This window comes from Plectrocnemia conspersa, unplaced genomic scaffold, assembly GCF_051122295.1.
Source record: "Plectrocnemia conspersa isolate PC_06_02 unplaced genomic scaffold, ASM5112229v1 ptg000013l, whole genome shotgun sequence".
NCBI classification, from domain to species: domain Eukaryota; kingdom Metazoa; phylum Arthropoda; class Insecta; order Trichoptera; family Polycentropodidae; genus Plectrocnemia; species Plectrocnemia conspersa.
In genome coordinates, this window is record NW_028277177.1 from 918,005 (window position 1) to 936,569 (window position 18,565).

The window sequence follows — 18,565 nt, forward strand, 5'->3', positions numbered from 1 at the left end:
ATCAATTTGTATAAATTATGTAATGTAAATGAATTTTGTTGAAAATAATTACGATTGTTTGCAAACAAGCAATCGTCGTCGATGGGCGGCGTCGTCGGCGCTTAGGGCCAAAATGACAAATAAATACGCAATGCTAAGCTAAGTTCAGGTCAGTGGCAGCAAAACAGTGGCAACAAAGTGGGCTGCGAGTCTCCGCCCCCGCCGCACGCCCCCCCGCTCCGCCGCGCCCCGCTCGCGTCGCGGACGCACCCGAGGTTAGCGTTGCGCCCCAGCGCCCCCCGTTTTACGCCGAGACGCCAGTGAAAAGGCATCTTTTCAGGGTCATCGATTTGTCCGCGACGACTTTTGACGCGCCCCGACGAGCCCCCGAGGAGGTCGTCGGGTACTGCGTCCTTGCGTCTCCGTCGCGGAATCTTCGATCTCCGACCCGTCGTCGCTACCCCCCGCACCCCTCCCTCACCCCTCGACCCTCGCTCGTTGTGATTTAACCTTAGATCGTAGTGCGTCGCAACACCAGCGTAACCTTGGACTTCTCTTCTTCGATCGTTCGACATTTTGTCTTGTTTGTATGTGTGTGTACAAAACTACTTATAATTTTCTCTTTATAATTAAACAAAAATACAGTACGTCTTGATTTTCTACACTGGAAAAAATCCATCATTTTTTGACATTTTTCTCTACAACGTTGCAAAAGCACATTTCACCAAAGGGTTAATTACAACAATTGCTATTTTGTTTATATTTAAATATAGAACATTTCCTCAATCAAACGATTACTCGAGTGACTAATCGTTAAATAAACAATGACATTAAAACAAAAATATTGTTTTTTCCATCAAAATCTTGTCTAGATATTATGATTAATCAGAATACTGTTTATTTCAATTTGCTATCATTGTCAGTAGAAATATTGCATATTTTTTAACCCTTTAATACTTTTATTTTTAATGACACCTGTCAAATTGACGCGTTTATACCCGTTTAAGCTATCTTTGCCAAGTGATTCGTCAATATCGTGCTTATTAAAATCTTAACGAATTGATCAATTTAATATGCTTTATCTCTCGGTTTGATTTCGTTAAATAATATGCATATTACTGGCCAAATTACAAGATGGGACAAATCTGTCCGTCTTGTTATAAAAGCTTTTATAACAATATTACGACTTATAATTAAATGAAACACGTCTAAACTGAATTTTGTCCGATAGGGGAGCGCAAAAAACAATTATCTCTTCTCAGAAGTCAAAAATCGATTTTATTGCTTTTGACGTGAATTTTTCACTTCTGAAAAGTGATAATTGTTTTTGCGTCCTCCTATTGATCAAAATTCGGTTTCAACACTCTTACGTCATAAGTGCTTTGAATATACTTTGATAAACACTCTTATACCTATGGAATAATATAAAGAAATTCATTAGGTCATATTAAGTTTCAGAGACATTTTAGAGCAACATATACATACTCTAGCTTTATCGGTCAAATTATATTTTCGCTAGTAGAAATACATATCTACTGGTGAAAATATAAAATAAATAATGATTAGTAATTTTACTAGCACTTGCCGGATAAATGATATTTTCACTGCTAAAAATATATATCCACCAATGAAAATATATTCCGATACAATTTAAAATACAATTTAAAAAAATATTTTCCACATAGATTCGAGACCGCTTTCTTTAGGTTGATGCCATTTCAGATTTTTCCAGGGGGAGAGGAATAAGTTGGCCAATCAGTAGTCGTTTTTTTAATATCTCATCAAATTGAATGCATTTTTCTAGCCAAATAAAATGACGTCTGAGTACAGTAGATAATTTATCTTTAATAATTATTTTTTGTAAACATATATTTTTAGATAAAAATTTCAACGGCAATGTTTATATTTAACACTAGATTTACGGAACCCGTCAAATTGATCAATGCAAAATATTAACACTATTTTTATTTTTTGTAAATCTGATCACTATATACTACCTATTTTTAATGACACCCGTCTAATTGACGGGCTTATACCCATAAATCTAGTGTTGACAAGTATACATGTCATCTTATTTCAAGCCATATATTCATTATATATAATTTAAGGTAGAAAATCACTTGATATTTTTCCCCTTGTTAAATCTCTGAATATAACATTTTTCATTTGCATATTTATGGTTAGAACATTTTAACTATATTCTAGCTGTAAATGATATAACATATATTTGACTTGCTAGTTGTACATCTTTTCAGCCAGTTTCTTCATAGAGATAACACAAACCCTAGTTTAGTGGATATTATAACTCATTTCTCATATTAATAGGAGCTTTGTCAGATTTATTATCGTGTGAACCTTTACTCTTACTTGCCGTAACTGCCCTAGGACATTGCAGACATATATAAATTAAATATGCATGCACATACATTTAACTTAGCAGTGAAAGTGTTAGCCACTAGGTTTTTTTTATCTTTAAAAGAGAATCGGTGGAATTGTGTTTACTACTGTTGTACATTCCATATATCAATCAGACGGTTCATTGATTCCTTAGAAATTCGTATTCTTTTAATTATTTCTCTCCTGCATAGCTTTATCTAATTACCACAGCGCATTAAACTATCAGTCTTAAAGTAAAAATAACATACACTGAATACTAATTAGGTTCACAGTAACCGGTCAATTATATATTCACGTCAATAAATTTAACTAAATTAATTGCTCACTTGATTTTTCTTTAACTTTAATTTTATTGTTTTGCATAATAATGTGTTTTACAAATAAAATCTATTCAGCGTAAATGAAAACACGAATTTGCTTATGACACTTTACTCTGAAAAACGTTAAAAAATTGATTTTGCTATTTTTATCGAATTAGTCATTTTTCCAGTTAATATATTGTTAATTTCCAACTACCAACGAATTCCTAGAAATTGTCTGCAATAGCGAAATATTGAAATACTTCCAGTCGACAAAAAAGTTCCTTTCGTTATTACCGAATACCTAAGCAATTTCAAAAACGGCGTCTTGAACTATTTTCTTCTCGAGTTTGCTTTTTACTAATGTTTACTCAGATAAGATCAACCTCACGATAATTCTAATTATGTACGCGTACTATTCTTCATCAGATACTTGGACGGATCGGTCGTTCTCGCAGCAAAGGTGGATAAGTCACGGATAACCACGTTATGAATTGCGGCGGCGGAGGACACGGCTCGCGGAGAGGCTACAGCCGGCCCGGCGGCGGAGGGCGTCCGCCGAGACGGCACGCCCGGTATAAGGACTATTGGAATTTCAGGTGAGTATGCCCATTGGGGGCGCAAAATTTTCGTTCTGAATGTTTAATTAACGTACGTTTGTTTGCGAACGTTCCGCGCGGACTTTCAGCGAGAGCAACAGCAGGAACGATAACGGCGGAGGAGGGGGAGGCAATTACCTGTCGGGGGCGAGCAACGGAGGGTATCCGAAGCCGGCGCCGCCGACTCCCAGCCACAGAGACGACTGCATCAGGGACGATCATCATCTCTCGCGGAGAAATGGTAATAAATTCTCTACATTTTTTTACCTTGCATAAATAATGTGAATCGAGAATCGAATGCACTCTATAGATAGTGCATCTTTATCTAAAGTGGTGTCTAATGTTAGGGCAGCTCTACTTTCGTTATCAGTTAATATAAAAACTATAATTCACAGGTAGCAAAAAAGTAACAGGTAGGCAAATAATAAAGGTTTTCTTAAAATTAATTGTACCAAAAATTTACTCGAAACGTAGTGAATAATTATTGGGCGTACGAATGAAATATTTTCTTCCTATGAATTTGGTTATCCCAAAACAAATCATGTAACTGCAACATAAGTTTTTATAAATTTGCTTTTTAAATCGAGTTTAAAAAAAGATTCTCAATGTTTCTATAGAAATCATTTACATTAAATCAAATTAAAAACAATATTATAAAAATATGTTTTTTATTTATTATTTCTTCAGTTATCCAATTAGTTGCTGGCGTTTAAAGGGTTAAAGCCCAGGTTTCATCTCCAGTAACAACGTCTTTGGAATTTATCACCTCTGATTCAAAGCCTAGCATTCATTCTTTCGATTTCATTTGCTGTTACTCAGCGATTTCCTCATGTCATTACTTGGTGTGCCTGATTTGATCGAAAAGAGGGTTACTGAATTCTAGTCCACTAGTACACTCGTTGGAGTGACAGACGTGCATCACCGTGCTAAACTTTCATTTATTTTTGTACCTCTTAAATGGAACGATTGCGTTGCTCTATTATGGGCCACTGTTTGCCTTCGTGTTGCATGCCCGATTCGTACTGCAACCTATTGTTCACTCTCAACACTGCTTTTAATTTACGGGATAATAGAGCAGTGTTTTATATTTTATCTGACTTTTTATTGGATTTGACTATAATGCTTTTTGAAATGTGTAGCTAATTAATATAACGTCAGAGCTAAAATTTTAGTTTTATACCAATGGAAAAAATAGCGAATTTATTTGTAATATTAACTGATGTATCAATGTCAGTTTAGTAATTATGTGTGTTTTAATATGCTCACAAAAAGGAATATAAGGAGAGGCAGGGAAAGTTTATTAGTAAAAGGTGTTTTTTTGCCATTGGTTTGAAATTATTAAAATTTTATACGGATGACTTTTTCTTGAACCGACCGGTATATATTACATTTCTTCCGTCAAAACTGGTCTATGGCTCAAAGCCAATACAAAATAGCTATTCTGAGCTAAGTTTAATACGCTACGATTTAATCAAAAATCTCATAAATGTTTAGTTATATATTTTAATTTAACTTCACAAAATTATTGTAACAGACGTAGATAATGTGTTGCTTGTTACAAAAATGAATGCGATTTGTTTATTATTTTTGCTTGAAAAATGGCGGAAAGATAATCAGCTTTTGATTGATAACAACAAAAAATCCACGATTATGAATTTGAGCACAGACCAACCTCCCTCCACTTTCATACCTTATTTTAAAAACTTCAGTTAGTACTCGGACTCCGATGAGAGTGTTTGTCTGTACATGGTCTCTCTATAATACGCGACATTGACATTAAGTATTATCTAATCATTTAGGGATGCTGTTGAGTAATGGATGTTTATCATTTATTGCGAATAACTTACACTTTTAATGTACATACAAAATTTTGAGTGTTTTCAATCAAATTGAATAGGGTAGAACTTCAAAAAAAGCCGATAATTAATAAGTTGTTGCTTAGCAGCAACGAATCTGTTTATTTTTTTATTGTTATTAACAAACAAAAACTCCATTTTTTTTATGTCCTAATAAATCTTTGTAGTCCGATTTGTTCGTTTGCGACGGTTAAAAATTGACATGAGATAGTGTGATAGTTTGTTTGTGTTTTATCTTAGACGGAAGAGGCTCAGGAAATCTGCATCCGGTGCTAGATCAAGCGGCATCAGGCAGCGGCGGAATGGAATCTTCGATGTCAGCGCACCAGCACCACCTTCACCATGTAATTTGTTTGTTAAAATTGTAGTTAGTTGCGTTTGTTGCAAAGTCACAGGATTCCGTGGATGCTCGGATAGTAAGGGCTTCTCTTTTACATTACCTAACCGTCTTTAACTTTCAGGAGATTTTCACTCTATGGACTAGTTTCTAAACGATATCCCGAGATGTCACAAAGTATAGCCTATTTCATAGAGATAACGGAAAACAGATATATAATTTGTTTTCAATAGTGCTTTCCATTATCATTGTAGTGTTAACATATCATCAGTTCGATTCATAACAATAATCTTGATGAATTATTGGTTTTGGATTGCAATATTTTCAAATGTATTTTTTTTCAACAATTACCGCTGTATTATATTATGCTTATACTAATAATACAAAATAAATTAAATAACCATTTTCTACGGGCACTCGTAATTGTGTAAATATAATAGTTTTTTATTGTATTATTAATATATTTATACATGATGCGGTAGAGCCTCTAAATGTATTAATTGCAATTTATTCTTTAATTGTGAACTTAAAACTAATTATATTTTGAGGCCCTATTGTTTATTTTAATAATACATTGAACGATTGAAAAACGGCGACACAAAATTCTATTAATTCTTTAATATGCTATTTTTATGTTCTACCACTCCTAATTATATCTTCATATTGAATATTAATTTTGACAAAATAGAACTAGATATGCAATAATCATTCTTCTGAAATATAAAAATATTTTAATTGCAATCTGAAATTTGTCTGAAATACAAATAAACTTGGATATTGTGTTTTATTATTGTAACTTTTGCTGAAATACGTTGTTTTCGACTCTCGAGAGTAACAATCTGCTAAATATTTAAATTGAACTTTGTATATGTTGATAATGAATATCGATTTATGTATGACAAAAAGAGCTTGTAAAATTTTGTCAATATTTAATTTCTAACCTCTTAATATTTTATTGTTGCTGGTTCACCGTGTTAATAATATGCATGTTATTAAAATAAACATTTCAAAGTTTATATTTACTCTTATTAAATATAAACGACGAAACGTAAAGATTTCAATCAGTTATATGTGTATAGTGTCAATCTCGTGTCCGTTTCCTTCGAACTTATTCCATCTGTTTTGGCAGCAGGACACGAATCCGTTGATGGCGGCAGCTGGACCTTCTCGGGAACAACAACCCCCGCGGAAGACGGACAGTCCTTCGAGGAAGAGACGGCGTATATCGAGACACATTCCTTCGGGCGGCGAGTCTATATCGGGAGTGTCAGTGAATGGTGGCGGAGGACCGGGCATCAACAGCAACGATATCAGAAGCGGAAACGGCGGCGGAGGCGGTCACTTTATGCTACCGCATGCTCCGCCTCTTCTACACCATCAGATGCCGCAACATCATAATCAACATCACTCACAACAGCAATTGAGGTATGTTGATGAAAAAATTGTTTTTTATAATGTAAAGCTGTCCTTTTTAATGTTTCTACTTAATCCCAATCGTGTGCCGTTTGCACCCATTCTCTATTTTTTCTTCAAGACACATCAAACATGTTTTCAGTGTCAAATTAAAAATGCATCTATTATTAATCTCTCTTCAGAATAGTTCAGAAAAACCAGAATTTAATTAGAAGCTTTTTATGGATTTTTTTGTGATTGGTTTTTATTACTTCAAACCTTAGACCGCGTTGACGTAGTTCCCTGCTCCGTACCAATTCTTCTCTTTTTCTGGTTCAATTACCGCTTTAATTTTATTTATTATAAATATTTACAAAACTCAACTTTCCCAATACAGACCAACATATTTGAATATGCTTATCTAATTTTAGTTTAGTGTAGTTTTAATGGTAAAAATTTATAATAATAATGTTTTTGAAATTAAGGTTCAGTAAATATTTTTTAAATTAACCAAAATAACACATCTTAATAACAAGTAATGGCATTTTTTACGAATATTATTATACTACCACAAAAACAAATACACGCATAATTTACATGATCGTTGAAAACAGCTGAATTAGAGCAAGTAATTTTTTTTCAGATAAACAACTATTAATTTTATAAATAAATACAAATAAAAAATAGCTATTGATCAAGACAAGGACTATAATAAATAAAACATATATATCTATAACTACAGTGAAAGGGGTGATAATATAATATAATAACCACGACAACAACATACCAATACTGCCCTGTGTATTTACACTTACCGGCACAACCCTCACAGCGTTTGACCAATCGCATTGCCGAAATTTAAAAGTATGCGGTAAACGACATTTTTGTGCACTGACAATAAAATAAAAAGTCCAGTATCATACACATTGATATAATAGTAACCAAAACTATCCAATGTTTATGAAATATTCTTGCATAGATTTTTATTTTATACAAACTTTTTGTTCTCAATATATTCTGTTTTGGGCTTTTTTTATGATTTTGCCACTAGTTTAAAGAAACAATAAAAAAATTACTAAATTTTGATACAAGTCTGTTTTATCACTGCCACTGCTGCGTTTGCACACATACATGTAAGCCGTGTTAGCACTAGTGACAGGTCTTTCGCTGCGTAAAATATGGTAACTTTTGAATTAGTAGAAATTAAAAAAAAAAAAATTCAATGAAACTAAATTTTTTATTTTTTATTCAAAAGTTATCATATATTTTTGTTATTACTCTTTTGCGCAAAGTTTTTGCAAAACAGTCGTTATCACACATCACGCGATCGACATTTACCGTCATTTGTGAATAAATGACGGTAAATGTCAATGATTTAGTGTTAAGACGAGTTTTGCGCACGTGTCAAATTGTTTCATTATATATATGTGCGTAAGAATGGCAGTGGCAGTGATAAAATCGACTTGTACCTAATTTTTTATTATTTCGCTTAATACTAATTTAAACTTTTAAACGCCAGCGACTTTTAGTCAGTCACCTGTTATTTCTATCTACGCGTCTGTATCTCTTTCTTTAAATAAATATAAAATACTTGGTTTGCTGAATAATGAAGCTTATACAATAATCTTTAATAATTAATAAAAAATATTTTATAAATAATTCGTAAACTTGCTTTAAAAAGTTAATTTGCTTAAAAAATAATCATCTAATGACGCACCGGTGAGTCGCTGGCGTTTAAGTGGGTAAAGGATTCAAAAACATTCGGTTGTATTGCAGATGAATAATTACAACTGCATTTGGTATCAGATTTTGATTAAACATTTTACCGATGTGGTTCATTGCTATCATCTATTGTTTCAAATTCACAAAACATGTCACAAATCCAAAAGTTTACAGAATCATAATTTTATTAATTTTACCCTATAGTGCAGGGCTCGGCAACCTATGACCCGCTGGTCACCAAGTGACCCATTTCAGTTCTGCAAATATCATTTTTTTAACGTGTTACGATGTCACGACTAGACCACATGTATGGTTGTTAAGACCAAAAATATTCACCGACCCTAAAGGCCTTTCCAAACAGAGAGCGAAGCGAAGGCGTGGCGAGGTGTTTTTATTTTGTAATACACCGAGTCCTTCGAGTCTCGTCACACAGAACGCAAACGCGAAGCGTTCCGAGGCGTTTTTATTTTGTAATATATCGAGTCCTTCGATTTTCGTCACACAGAAAGTGAACGCAAAGCGTTCCGAGGCATTTTCATGGCGTTTTTGCGGCGCTTTCGCGGCGAAGCGAAGGCGTGACGATATTTTATTTTTGACTGTTTTATTATTAAAAAATAGGAAAAAGGGCAAAGAATTTGGGTACACGACATAAATAAAACTCGGGAAGACTATGGAGAGTATCATAGGCTGCATAATTGAATCTTATGAATGAGACTAGAAGGACTCGGTGTATTACAAAATAAAAACGCCTTCCCCGCGCCTTCGCTTCGCTCTCTGTTTGGATAGGCCTTAATAGTCTTTTTAATTATTTTGCCCCGCAGTCAAAAAGGTTGCCGAGGCCTGCTATAGTGTATTGGAAAACTGATATCAACAGAAATATGTTAAAATTAAAGGAATAATACATACATTATAAAAAGAATATGTAAACAATAATAAATACTGATACCCTTTAAAAAATACCCTAAGGCAATAAATTACAAACAGGCAATATAATTTTCCGGAAAGCCTTTATTAACAAATTCAGTGTTGTTCCTTTCAAGCTCACGCTGGTTTACCAGTGGTATTTACAATTTGTACTGATCAAAATATCACAATTTTTATCTTCAAATACCTCACAATGCATTACACTCTTAAATACATTTCAATTTAAAGCAAAAAAATGGCTTCCTGTCATCTACATTAGTCTAAGTAAAGTTAATTATTTGTCTGCTACAATTTTTATTCTATTTTCAAGTCCACCGCTACGTAGAACTGGAGGAGCCGTCGGGGGTGGTCATGCAGGCGGAGGCCACAGATTCAATGGAAGGATGCCGGATCGTTCGTGGCCTGGATCAGAGCCCACTTCTTATGCTCAGCACTTTTTGCCAAGTCCCCCTCCGCCGCCGCCTCAGCCGTTAATGTTGGACATCAATCAGGTATATGATTGTTTTTTTTTATAAAATATTTTAATATTTTCGCAGGATTTATATAAAATTTTATTTATCAGGTTGCCGTCGGTGTACCGTTGGGTCGTAGAGAAGTATGGCCGTACACGCAAATATGCACGCCAGCGCCGCCGTTGTCTTGTCAGGTATGCAAATGTTATTTCGCGTTTAAATTAAAAAACAATTGGTGAAATCGCAACATCATTATGGATAATGTATTATAAATTTATTTTTCGTGTCGAGGGTAAGTTATTAAATTTTGTTTGAATTATTTAAGGTTCACGGAGTATATACGCACGGAGGGCCTCAGATAACGCTCGGGGGATATGTGCCACCGGGAGGTTTTCCAGCGCCGCGGGGTTTTCCATCACCGCCTCCCCATCATCATCATTATATCCATCATACTCAGGTGAATAAACGTCTTTGTTTCTAGTTCAGTAAGTGTAGTTTCATGTTCGTTCTTTGTTTGAGACTGTTTACACAGTTTGAAGATTTTTTCTAGTGTATATAGACAAGAGTAAATCGTTTCACGTTGAGGTGCAACCTGTGTGAATATTATTTTAGATTAATTTATAGACCACTAGATGCCATGAGACAAACGATGATAACAGATTAAGTCGTGTAGATTCAAAAATGAAGTATGCCTCTACTGGATTCAGAGTAACAATTCAGCGTTCATGAGCTGTAGTTACATACAATTGAAAATCTCTCATGTGACCCAAAAATAATGTAGACAGAAGCATGAAGGACGCGAAGGAGCTTCCTTATTTTCTTTGTCAGTCGCAAACAAATCACATTTTTGTTTTGCAGCGAGGAGACGGTCAAGATATGGGATTGGAAATCGGAGGAACGGCCGGTGGGGGTGCAGGGGGCGGCGGAGAATCGCCCACATCGCTGTTGCCACCTACAGCTCAGCTGACGCCACCTCTTCTGCTCGGACCAGAGGTAATAATTTAATCGCAATCATCTATCTACTGTGGATAATTATTTACATGTTTTTCTTCATGACTAGGGTCGAAGCGGTACCGGCGCAGGAGATGGACGTCGAGCTGTGCGAAGGCTTCGTCATCGGTGGCCTCTCTCACCGCCACGGCCGCAGCCGCCACCGCCGTTGTTACATTTGCAACACCTTCATCATCCCCATCACCACCATCACCATCCACATCCGCATCATCATCCCGGTCTTTCAGCGAGCATACACGCCAGTCTAGCAGCCAATCTTCCGCTTGCGCCTTCAGGATTCTTCTTAAACTTCCTGTAAGTCAGTTTCCTTTATTTGAACATTGACAACTTGCAATTTTTTCATTTAATTTATCACATCTCCAGAGCCATGTTCCCTCTCTCGCCATACGGCGGTGCAGACGTTTCGGGCGGAGAACAACCAGAAACGGAGAACTACGAAGCATTGTTAAGCCTCGCCGAGAGGCTCGGGGAGGCTAAACCGCGAGGGCTCTCCAAGCCCGAGATCGATCAGTTACCCAGTTATAAATACGACGCAACAACGCATCAAGGTAATGCTTATTGACTTTGTTTCGAAGATGTGAATGCATTACGTTATCGCCGAATGATTTTTTTTCACAGGCGATCAGAGTTCTTGCGTCGTCTGCATGTGCGAGTGGGAGGCTCGTCAACTTTTACGCGTGTTACCATGTTCGCACGAATTCCACGCCAAATGCGTCGACAAATGGCTGAGGGTAATTATTTTTAAAAATAATTTATTTCTTTAAAATATTTAAATGTGTTATAATTACCAAATTTTTCATAAATTATTTTAATAAAAAAGTGCTACTACGCGACATTGTTTCCCAAGTCGTATCGAAGATTGGGTTGAACTCTCGTTATTACGTCGAAAGCGAACTAGTAATTCAATACAGCAGTGTTCTGGATTATATAAACTTGAAGAAATATGGAAAGTCCTTCCAGTTTTCGATCTTCTGACCAATCTCAAAGATTCGGAATGGAACCAGACTTAGTTATTGTCTAATACAGATCCTATCTTTGTATATATATTGGCATATACAGGCGGCCCTCGACTTTCGCACATAATTGGTTCCTGAAAATGTGTGCAAATGTTTTATAAAATAACTCAATTTTAAAATCACATAATTTGTGGGCGTAATTGTTTCCAGGACATCCACGGTTTTAATGCAAGTTTTTGAAACTGTTAATGTTTAACCACCTCAGACCCAGTGCACATTGCTATGTACAGTAATTTATTGCTTGTTTTTGGAGCCATTTTCGACTTTTTTTTTACCAGGACCTTTTTTGTACATCACAGCTTACACCATATTATTTCAAAATACAAAAAAATATTTTTCATGCCCTTTTAATGTACCAGGGGTGTGACAAAATAATGGGACCAAACATTATTTTTCATATTTTTGTAATTTCTACATATTTTAATGTAATTTAAAATATAATATTTTACACAAACACTGTTTTTCCCACTTTTTTATTAAAAAAAAGTATTATCTAGTAACACCTTTCTCTTTTATTACTTAGAGTACTCTTCTAGGCATACACTACACTCGCTATTATGTTTTTTTTATTTTTGGGTCGTTTAGATGTTTTGGGACGTCTTCAATGTTTTATTTTTTAAATATCTAAATTAGTATTTAAGGACTTGAATATGATGGATTTAATAACTGCTCAACAATTTTTTATTGGATTTAAGTCAGGTGAATTACATGGCCAAGGTAAAATTGTATATTTTTGGTTATCAAGTATTTTTTTTTTACTGATTTTGCGTGTAGCAGGTAGTTTCATCTTGCATAAATATAAATTTATTGTTTTTAATGTTTTTATCAATAAAATATGGATAAAAATATCTAGCTAAATGTTTTCATAAAAATCTTTAAAAACCCTTGCCGCTAATAACAGACCGTAGCATCCCTGAACGTGGATATTTTATGACTCTTTATATACATTCTTCCTTGTACTTCTCCGAAGGTCGCCTATGCACATAATCGCATTGTTTGGTCGACGTGCTTGTGATAGTATCATCGAAGAAACAAACATACAAATAAATTACTGTAAAGATAGCGTGAATAATTTTAACTCTTTAAATGCCAGTGAATTTTTAGTGAGAAACCTGTTAATTTTCTTCATGCATCTGTATCTCTTTCTAAAAATAAATATAAAATATTTGGTTTACTGATAAATTAAGTTAGTACAGTAATTTTAATAATTAAAAAAAAAATTGTGAATAATGTTTTAAAAAAATAATTAACTTGTGACTCACCTGTGGGTCACTGGTGTTTAGGAGGTTTAGTCTTATCTCATTTATGTCGTAACGTATAGGGTTGCTGTCCAAGTGCTAACATTTTTTTAATTCTCATTACGTTGAATTTTTAGACTATTTCTCGATTAGTATGTTTCTTTACTAAGTACAAATAGCGATTTTCACTTCAGAATAAATATTTTTTCTTTGGGCCATTTTATAAAGATACTGTTTTACCCAAAAAAATATTAAATACTATCAAATTAATTACTAACGATTATGATATGGGTGATAGTTTAGAATGAGATTAGAAAATAAAACGTAATTATTTTATCTAAATGTTTTGACAGAACCACAAATTGCTGCACACTGAATCCTTTGTTCTATTTGTAACTGTATCGTATCCCTAACCTTTTGGGTATACATATATTCATTATCTTTTTGTTAAAAATCATTACCTACTAATTTAAGACCCGTTTCTTATAAAATATAAATAAAATTCAGGTTTGAGGAGGTTAATTAAGTGTTATCTACTTTTTTACGCTGTTATGTGTAATACTGTAACTTTCGTTTTTCAGGCGAATCGCACATGTCCCATTTGCAGAGGCAATGCTTCGGAATATCTGTCCGCTGGTGGCGATTAGTGCCAACTGCAGCATCCGATCCGCAACAAACACTACATTTGGCCTTACAAGTCAATCAAGAGATCAAGAGAACGGACTCTGAAAAATAAACAAAAAAAGAAACACAAATTATTAAATATATTATATTTATATATATAAACTGTTGAAAATTCTCGCGCGAATGATTGATTGTGAGTGTTGAAATTTCGTTAGTTTGATATATATATCATAAATCTCTCGATGTACGCAGTCTATATGCTATTTAGGTGTCGGTGTGTGTGCGTGTGAATGTGCTTAATTACCAGTGTACACTTTGTAAAACCCAAAAAAAGACGTTGCACGCGCTGTTTGTTTAAATTTTTAACGTTCGTACTCACCACTGCCATTACTCCTATGCATTTTGTGAAAAGCAGTTCAAAACGAGGTGTGCGTGAGGACTGTGAACGCGTGCAACGTTCACGTGTATGTGCACAATCAATCCGAAAAAAGCTTCTTGTTGGTTTTATGTGCCAAAAAATGGGAACATTTGTGTGTATTTTTGTCTAAAGGTAAACTAACTCGTCGTTGGAGATTTTGTGTTTAGAATACGGAATAGATATATTGCTTTATTTTATTTCTATTGTGAGATCGCTAATATGAACATATTCTTTGTGTAATGGAGCAATATTGGGCCTTGTAATCGGTAATTAAAATAGTTTATAAAATATTTGCATATACACTGCGTAAATTTCAAATTATGAGATAACAAGGGATTAAATAAATAGTGAACTATATTACTCATATTTTATTGTTGCCACGATTTTATAAATATTATTTATATCAAAAGATAATTTTTAACTGAGAAAAGCAATAAATGTTAAAATTATATGTAGATATTAAGGCGCTTTTATATATCTGATGATTTTGTTATAATATCTGATTTTTTACATTATTAATCGTCATGACTATTACGTTTTAGTTGTGTATACTTTTATATTTTCAACCGTGAAAAGATTGATTTGTTTTTTTTTTATTTTTTCGATCTTTTGCACATTGATGAACACACTTGTGATTTGTTGCGCACGAAAAATGTTTTTATTAAATTAATTTTGGTTTTATTTTTACTCTATTTACTTCCTATTGGATGACTTTTTCTTTATTATTATTATCGAAAAGCATATCTTGTTTATTTTATTATGAAGTTGTTTATGTTGATTTTGAAAATGCGCTGGGTGACCGATACAGTCGTAGGCCTTTTCTGTTTATTAAATCTCGGGATAAAACGTTCTACCGTCCTTTTCCAAAACAATCATGTTTCAATAAAGTAGCGGTGATGAACTGTGAAGGGGGTCCAATGACTATTTTACCCGTGTTTTTATTAGTTTTCATAAAAATAAATGCAAACGGCCGACAACCGTAACAGTCGACCTAGAATCGACGATCACAGTTAATGTTATCGTAACCCGTTTTTTCAATTCAATGTTAAAAATTTACTATTCGAATGGATTCGTTTAAAATGAAAAAGATGTTTTTTGCGAAAGTTTATTTTTTAATTTTGTTTTCAGTCGTACAAAAAACCATCGATAAATTTTTCTAATGTATAAAAAATTATCGTACGTCATATTAGATGAAAAAAAATTTTTATACCTCTGAAACGCGCCCGTTAATTATTGATGTTAAAATAGCTTTAAATAGCACTTTATGTATAAATATGTATTAACGCTCAATTATGATACATTACGGTGAATATATATTTGTTGAGCTGATGTTAGTTTTTAATTATTATTTCAATGTTTTTTTTTTATTATATTATTATTATCCGTCTCTTAATGTTTTCGGTAGCAATGTGTGATGTTGTACGTTGTTAAATAGTGTGCAATGTATTCCGCTTTATAACTACAAAAAAAGTAATTATATTTAATAAAAAAAGTCGAAAAAAATATATACATATATATGAAATAAAATATGTTGTAAGTGAATTTGTGTTACCAGTATCGAATTTTCAAATATATATATATATATATATGTAATACGATATATATTTTAATTAATTAAGAGAAGTTTTCGTACATGTACGTATATAGAACGTTATCGTTTTTTGATACAGTCCATCGTTTAGAATCTTCGAATTTTTCAAAATAAGCAATATATTTTATATATGTACGTAATCTTAATACTAATCGTTAGGCCTCGTATATTTAGGAATAATTTCGGTTTATTTTTTTTAACTACTTTTTTCTTTCGAACATATTAACGTTAGTCGGTAGCGGCGTAGTGTTTATACGTAGTTTGTAAAGAACTAATAATGAACGTGTCATTCTAAAGTCTTTCTTTCTTGCGGACACTTAAATATATATATATATACATATATAGCACGTCGGATATTTTTTTCCCTCTTTGTTATTAATTTTTTCATTAATATTGTTGCATATCATTGAATGGGGTTTTTTGTTACCCAAGTATCCACTAATTGATAAGAAATGTTATATTGAAAATTAGCGTTAATACTTTGAGAACCGTGTGTATAATATAATAATAATAATAATATACGTGTATCGATAAAGACAAAAAAATGTATGTTATGTATTAGTTTGTATTATAATTTAACTAATTCTTGAATCTTATGTGTTTATTAATTTTTAACGTGGTTTCTACTCTTCGTTAATATTTCGATTATGTGTTCATGTACAATAAATTATACGATATATTCGATAGGTGTAGTTCCGTCTTGTGTATTTTGCCGATTTGACATATAAACTGAGCGTACAAATCATTTAGCTGGCCCTTATAAACAACGCTAAAAGTTAAAAACAACTGTGATACATATATTAAAAATTAATAAAAAAAAAAAAATGTTAAACCAAACGCCCACCAAAACGAAACCCACCATTCTATACGTTGTTTTATCGGAGATATAGACCGCTTTATAAATATATATATATACAAATATATATTAAATCTGTAGTTTGTGTATGTTCAAAGTAGTAGACATGGTTTCCCCGTTCTAAATTAAATTTAATTACAATTAAAACAGCACATTCATTAAAAATGCAGTTCTTGATGATGCTCATGTATAATTTTATCGTGTACATGTGTGCCTGTATATATATATAGTCACAAGTTCTGCATGTTTACCTCAGTAACTGCCTTTACCGAATGTATAATTCCTTATATAACGCGAAAGATTGTTTGGACATTTTAAGACTGATGATGTGAGAGTGGCGGATGAAAGACTGATTAAGAAACGATGTGGGTATATGTATGTGAAATTTTAAATCGGAACGGTTGTGGATAGATATTGTAACGCAGTAAAACTCCTCTAATTCGATTGATTAAATTCAGATTTTTATTTATTAACTGATGATTAGACAAAATTAAAATTATTTTTTACTGTACCCTATGACTGCCGAATCTGTAAAAGAATATATGTTCGGAGAAAATTTTATTTATATCCGAAGTAAATATTGTATACAGTTCATTAATAATGTATCCGAATCTTTTTATTGGATACAATAAATCGGATTTCGGCAACCAAAGGGTTAATACTATAAAAGATTCTAAATTAATGGTCCACGGAACGCAGAAGTTTACGGTATAATTTAATGTTTAATAAGCATGGTATGTAGTCGCTCGCATTTTATTAAAAATAATTGTAAATTGTTTGCATCAGCGTAATTTCAACTGTTGAGTTCAATATATATTATCATTCGGTCAATATCTACCAGCGGTCCTCGAACTTTATTACACTGAAGCGACAGTTCAATAATAATAAAAGGTAGCGTTGTGTAATTCGATATTTTTAGTTACTAATTTGGAACAAGCCAACTAATATTTTGCCTCTTTAGCAGATGGAAGATAGAAAAATATGCTCTGTGCGAACAAGGGACGGCTGGACCTCAGATCCGTTGGGAATTTTATTATATATACTTGTTTTCGGCTTTGGTCTTCCGTTCAAGATTTTTTGGTCCAAAAAAATTACTAGATTACTATATGTATTCCATAATAAAATGGAAATATGTAGCAAATACCATAGGCATTATTAATGTATCTGATTCTATCTTCCGACAATTCTCATAGTAGCAAAAGCCGATATATCTAATTTCAGATTATAAAGTAATATATTTAAAAATATAAATGTTCGTAAAAAAGAGGAATTCTTGACTATGCATTGAGAAAATTGTCCCACTTTAAATTTTGTGATGTATGTAAATAACCCAATGATTTCGATATAAATATTTGTAATAATTTAACAGTTGTGTATCATTGTTCTTAATACAAACTAACTATTTACTTTGTTTATTAAATATATATATATATATATATATATATATACTTATTAGCGCTACTTTTTCAAATAAATCGATTGACTGCCACGTAATGATATATTGTTGGTAAATTAGACTAAGATAGTCCAAAAATATATATATATACCGTGAAAATGTTTTGGACGTCTATTTTTGTATGTAACTGGATGCAATACTTTTTCATATGGAAGACAATCGTTGCCGATTTTATCCCGATTTACCAGTGATATATTATTTATGATAGTCGGAAAGTTATTATTAACATATTACTTTTAGAAATCTTCGAATTAGAGTAGTTTTACTGAGAATGGCTTATGAGTCTTTCATTGAATAGTTTGTTTCGAATGTGTTTTTATTCATTCTATATTAGACTTATTTGCCATAATAAATAGTGTAACGTGCTAGTGATGTGGTGATGATGAGCTTGCTTTTTA

At 33.1% G+C, this 18,565-nt stretch overlaps 1 protein-coding gene across 3 annotated transcripts; it reads left to right on the top strand.

Annotated features, from left to right (window-relative positions):
- The first annotated feature begins 151 nt into the window (after nucleotides 1-151).
- Nucleotides 152-13,976, top strand: mura (ring finger protein murashka). Of its 3 annotated transcripts, none has more exons than XM_088202101.1 (13): nucleotides 152-254; nucleotides 3,105-3,274; nucleotides 3,364-3,515; nucleotides 5,371-5,474; nucleotides 6,597-6,892; nucleotides 9,816-9,996; nucleotides 10,068-10,151; nucleotides 10,283-10,414; nucleotides 10,816-10,950; nucleotides 11,018-11,262; nucleotides 11,332-11,516; nucleotides 11,587-11,699; nucleotides 13,804-13,976. In XM_088202101.1, exons 2-13 carry the CDS (start codon nucleotides 3,165-3,167, stop codon nucleotides 13,867-13,869), a joined length of 1,803 nt encoding a protein of 600 aa, XP_088058227.1. In that variant the 5' UTR covers nucleotides 152-254; nucleotides 3,105-3,164; the 3' UTR covers nucleotides 13,870-13,976. The 3 variants fall into 3 exon arrangements, with proteins under 3 accessions (XP_088058227.1, XP_088058228.1, XP_088058229.1); XM_088202102.1 differs by having other exon boundaries at nucleotides 6,600-6,892; XM_088202103.1 differs by lacking the exon at nucleotides 5,371-5,474.
- The last annotated feature ends 4,589 nt before the right edge of the window (nucleotides 13,977-18,565 follow it).

Coding starts and splice junctions, on each gene's coding strand:
- mura (XM_088202101.1), top strand. CDS start 3,165: ATGAATTGCGGCGGCGGAGGACACGGCTCGCGGAGAGGCTACAGCCGG. Junction 3,275..3,363: donor AAGGACTATTGGAATTTCAG/GTGAGTATGCCC, acceptor GCGGACTTTCAG/CGAGAGCAACAGCAGGAACG. Junction 5,475..6,596: donor ACCAGCACCACCTTCACCAT/GTAATTTGTTTG, acceptor CTGTTTTGGCAG/CAGGACACGAATCCGTTGAT.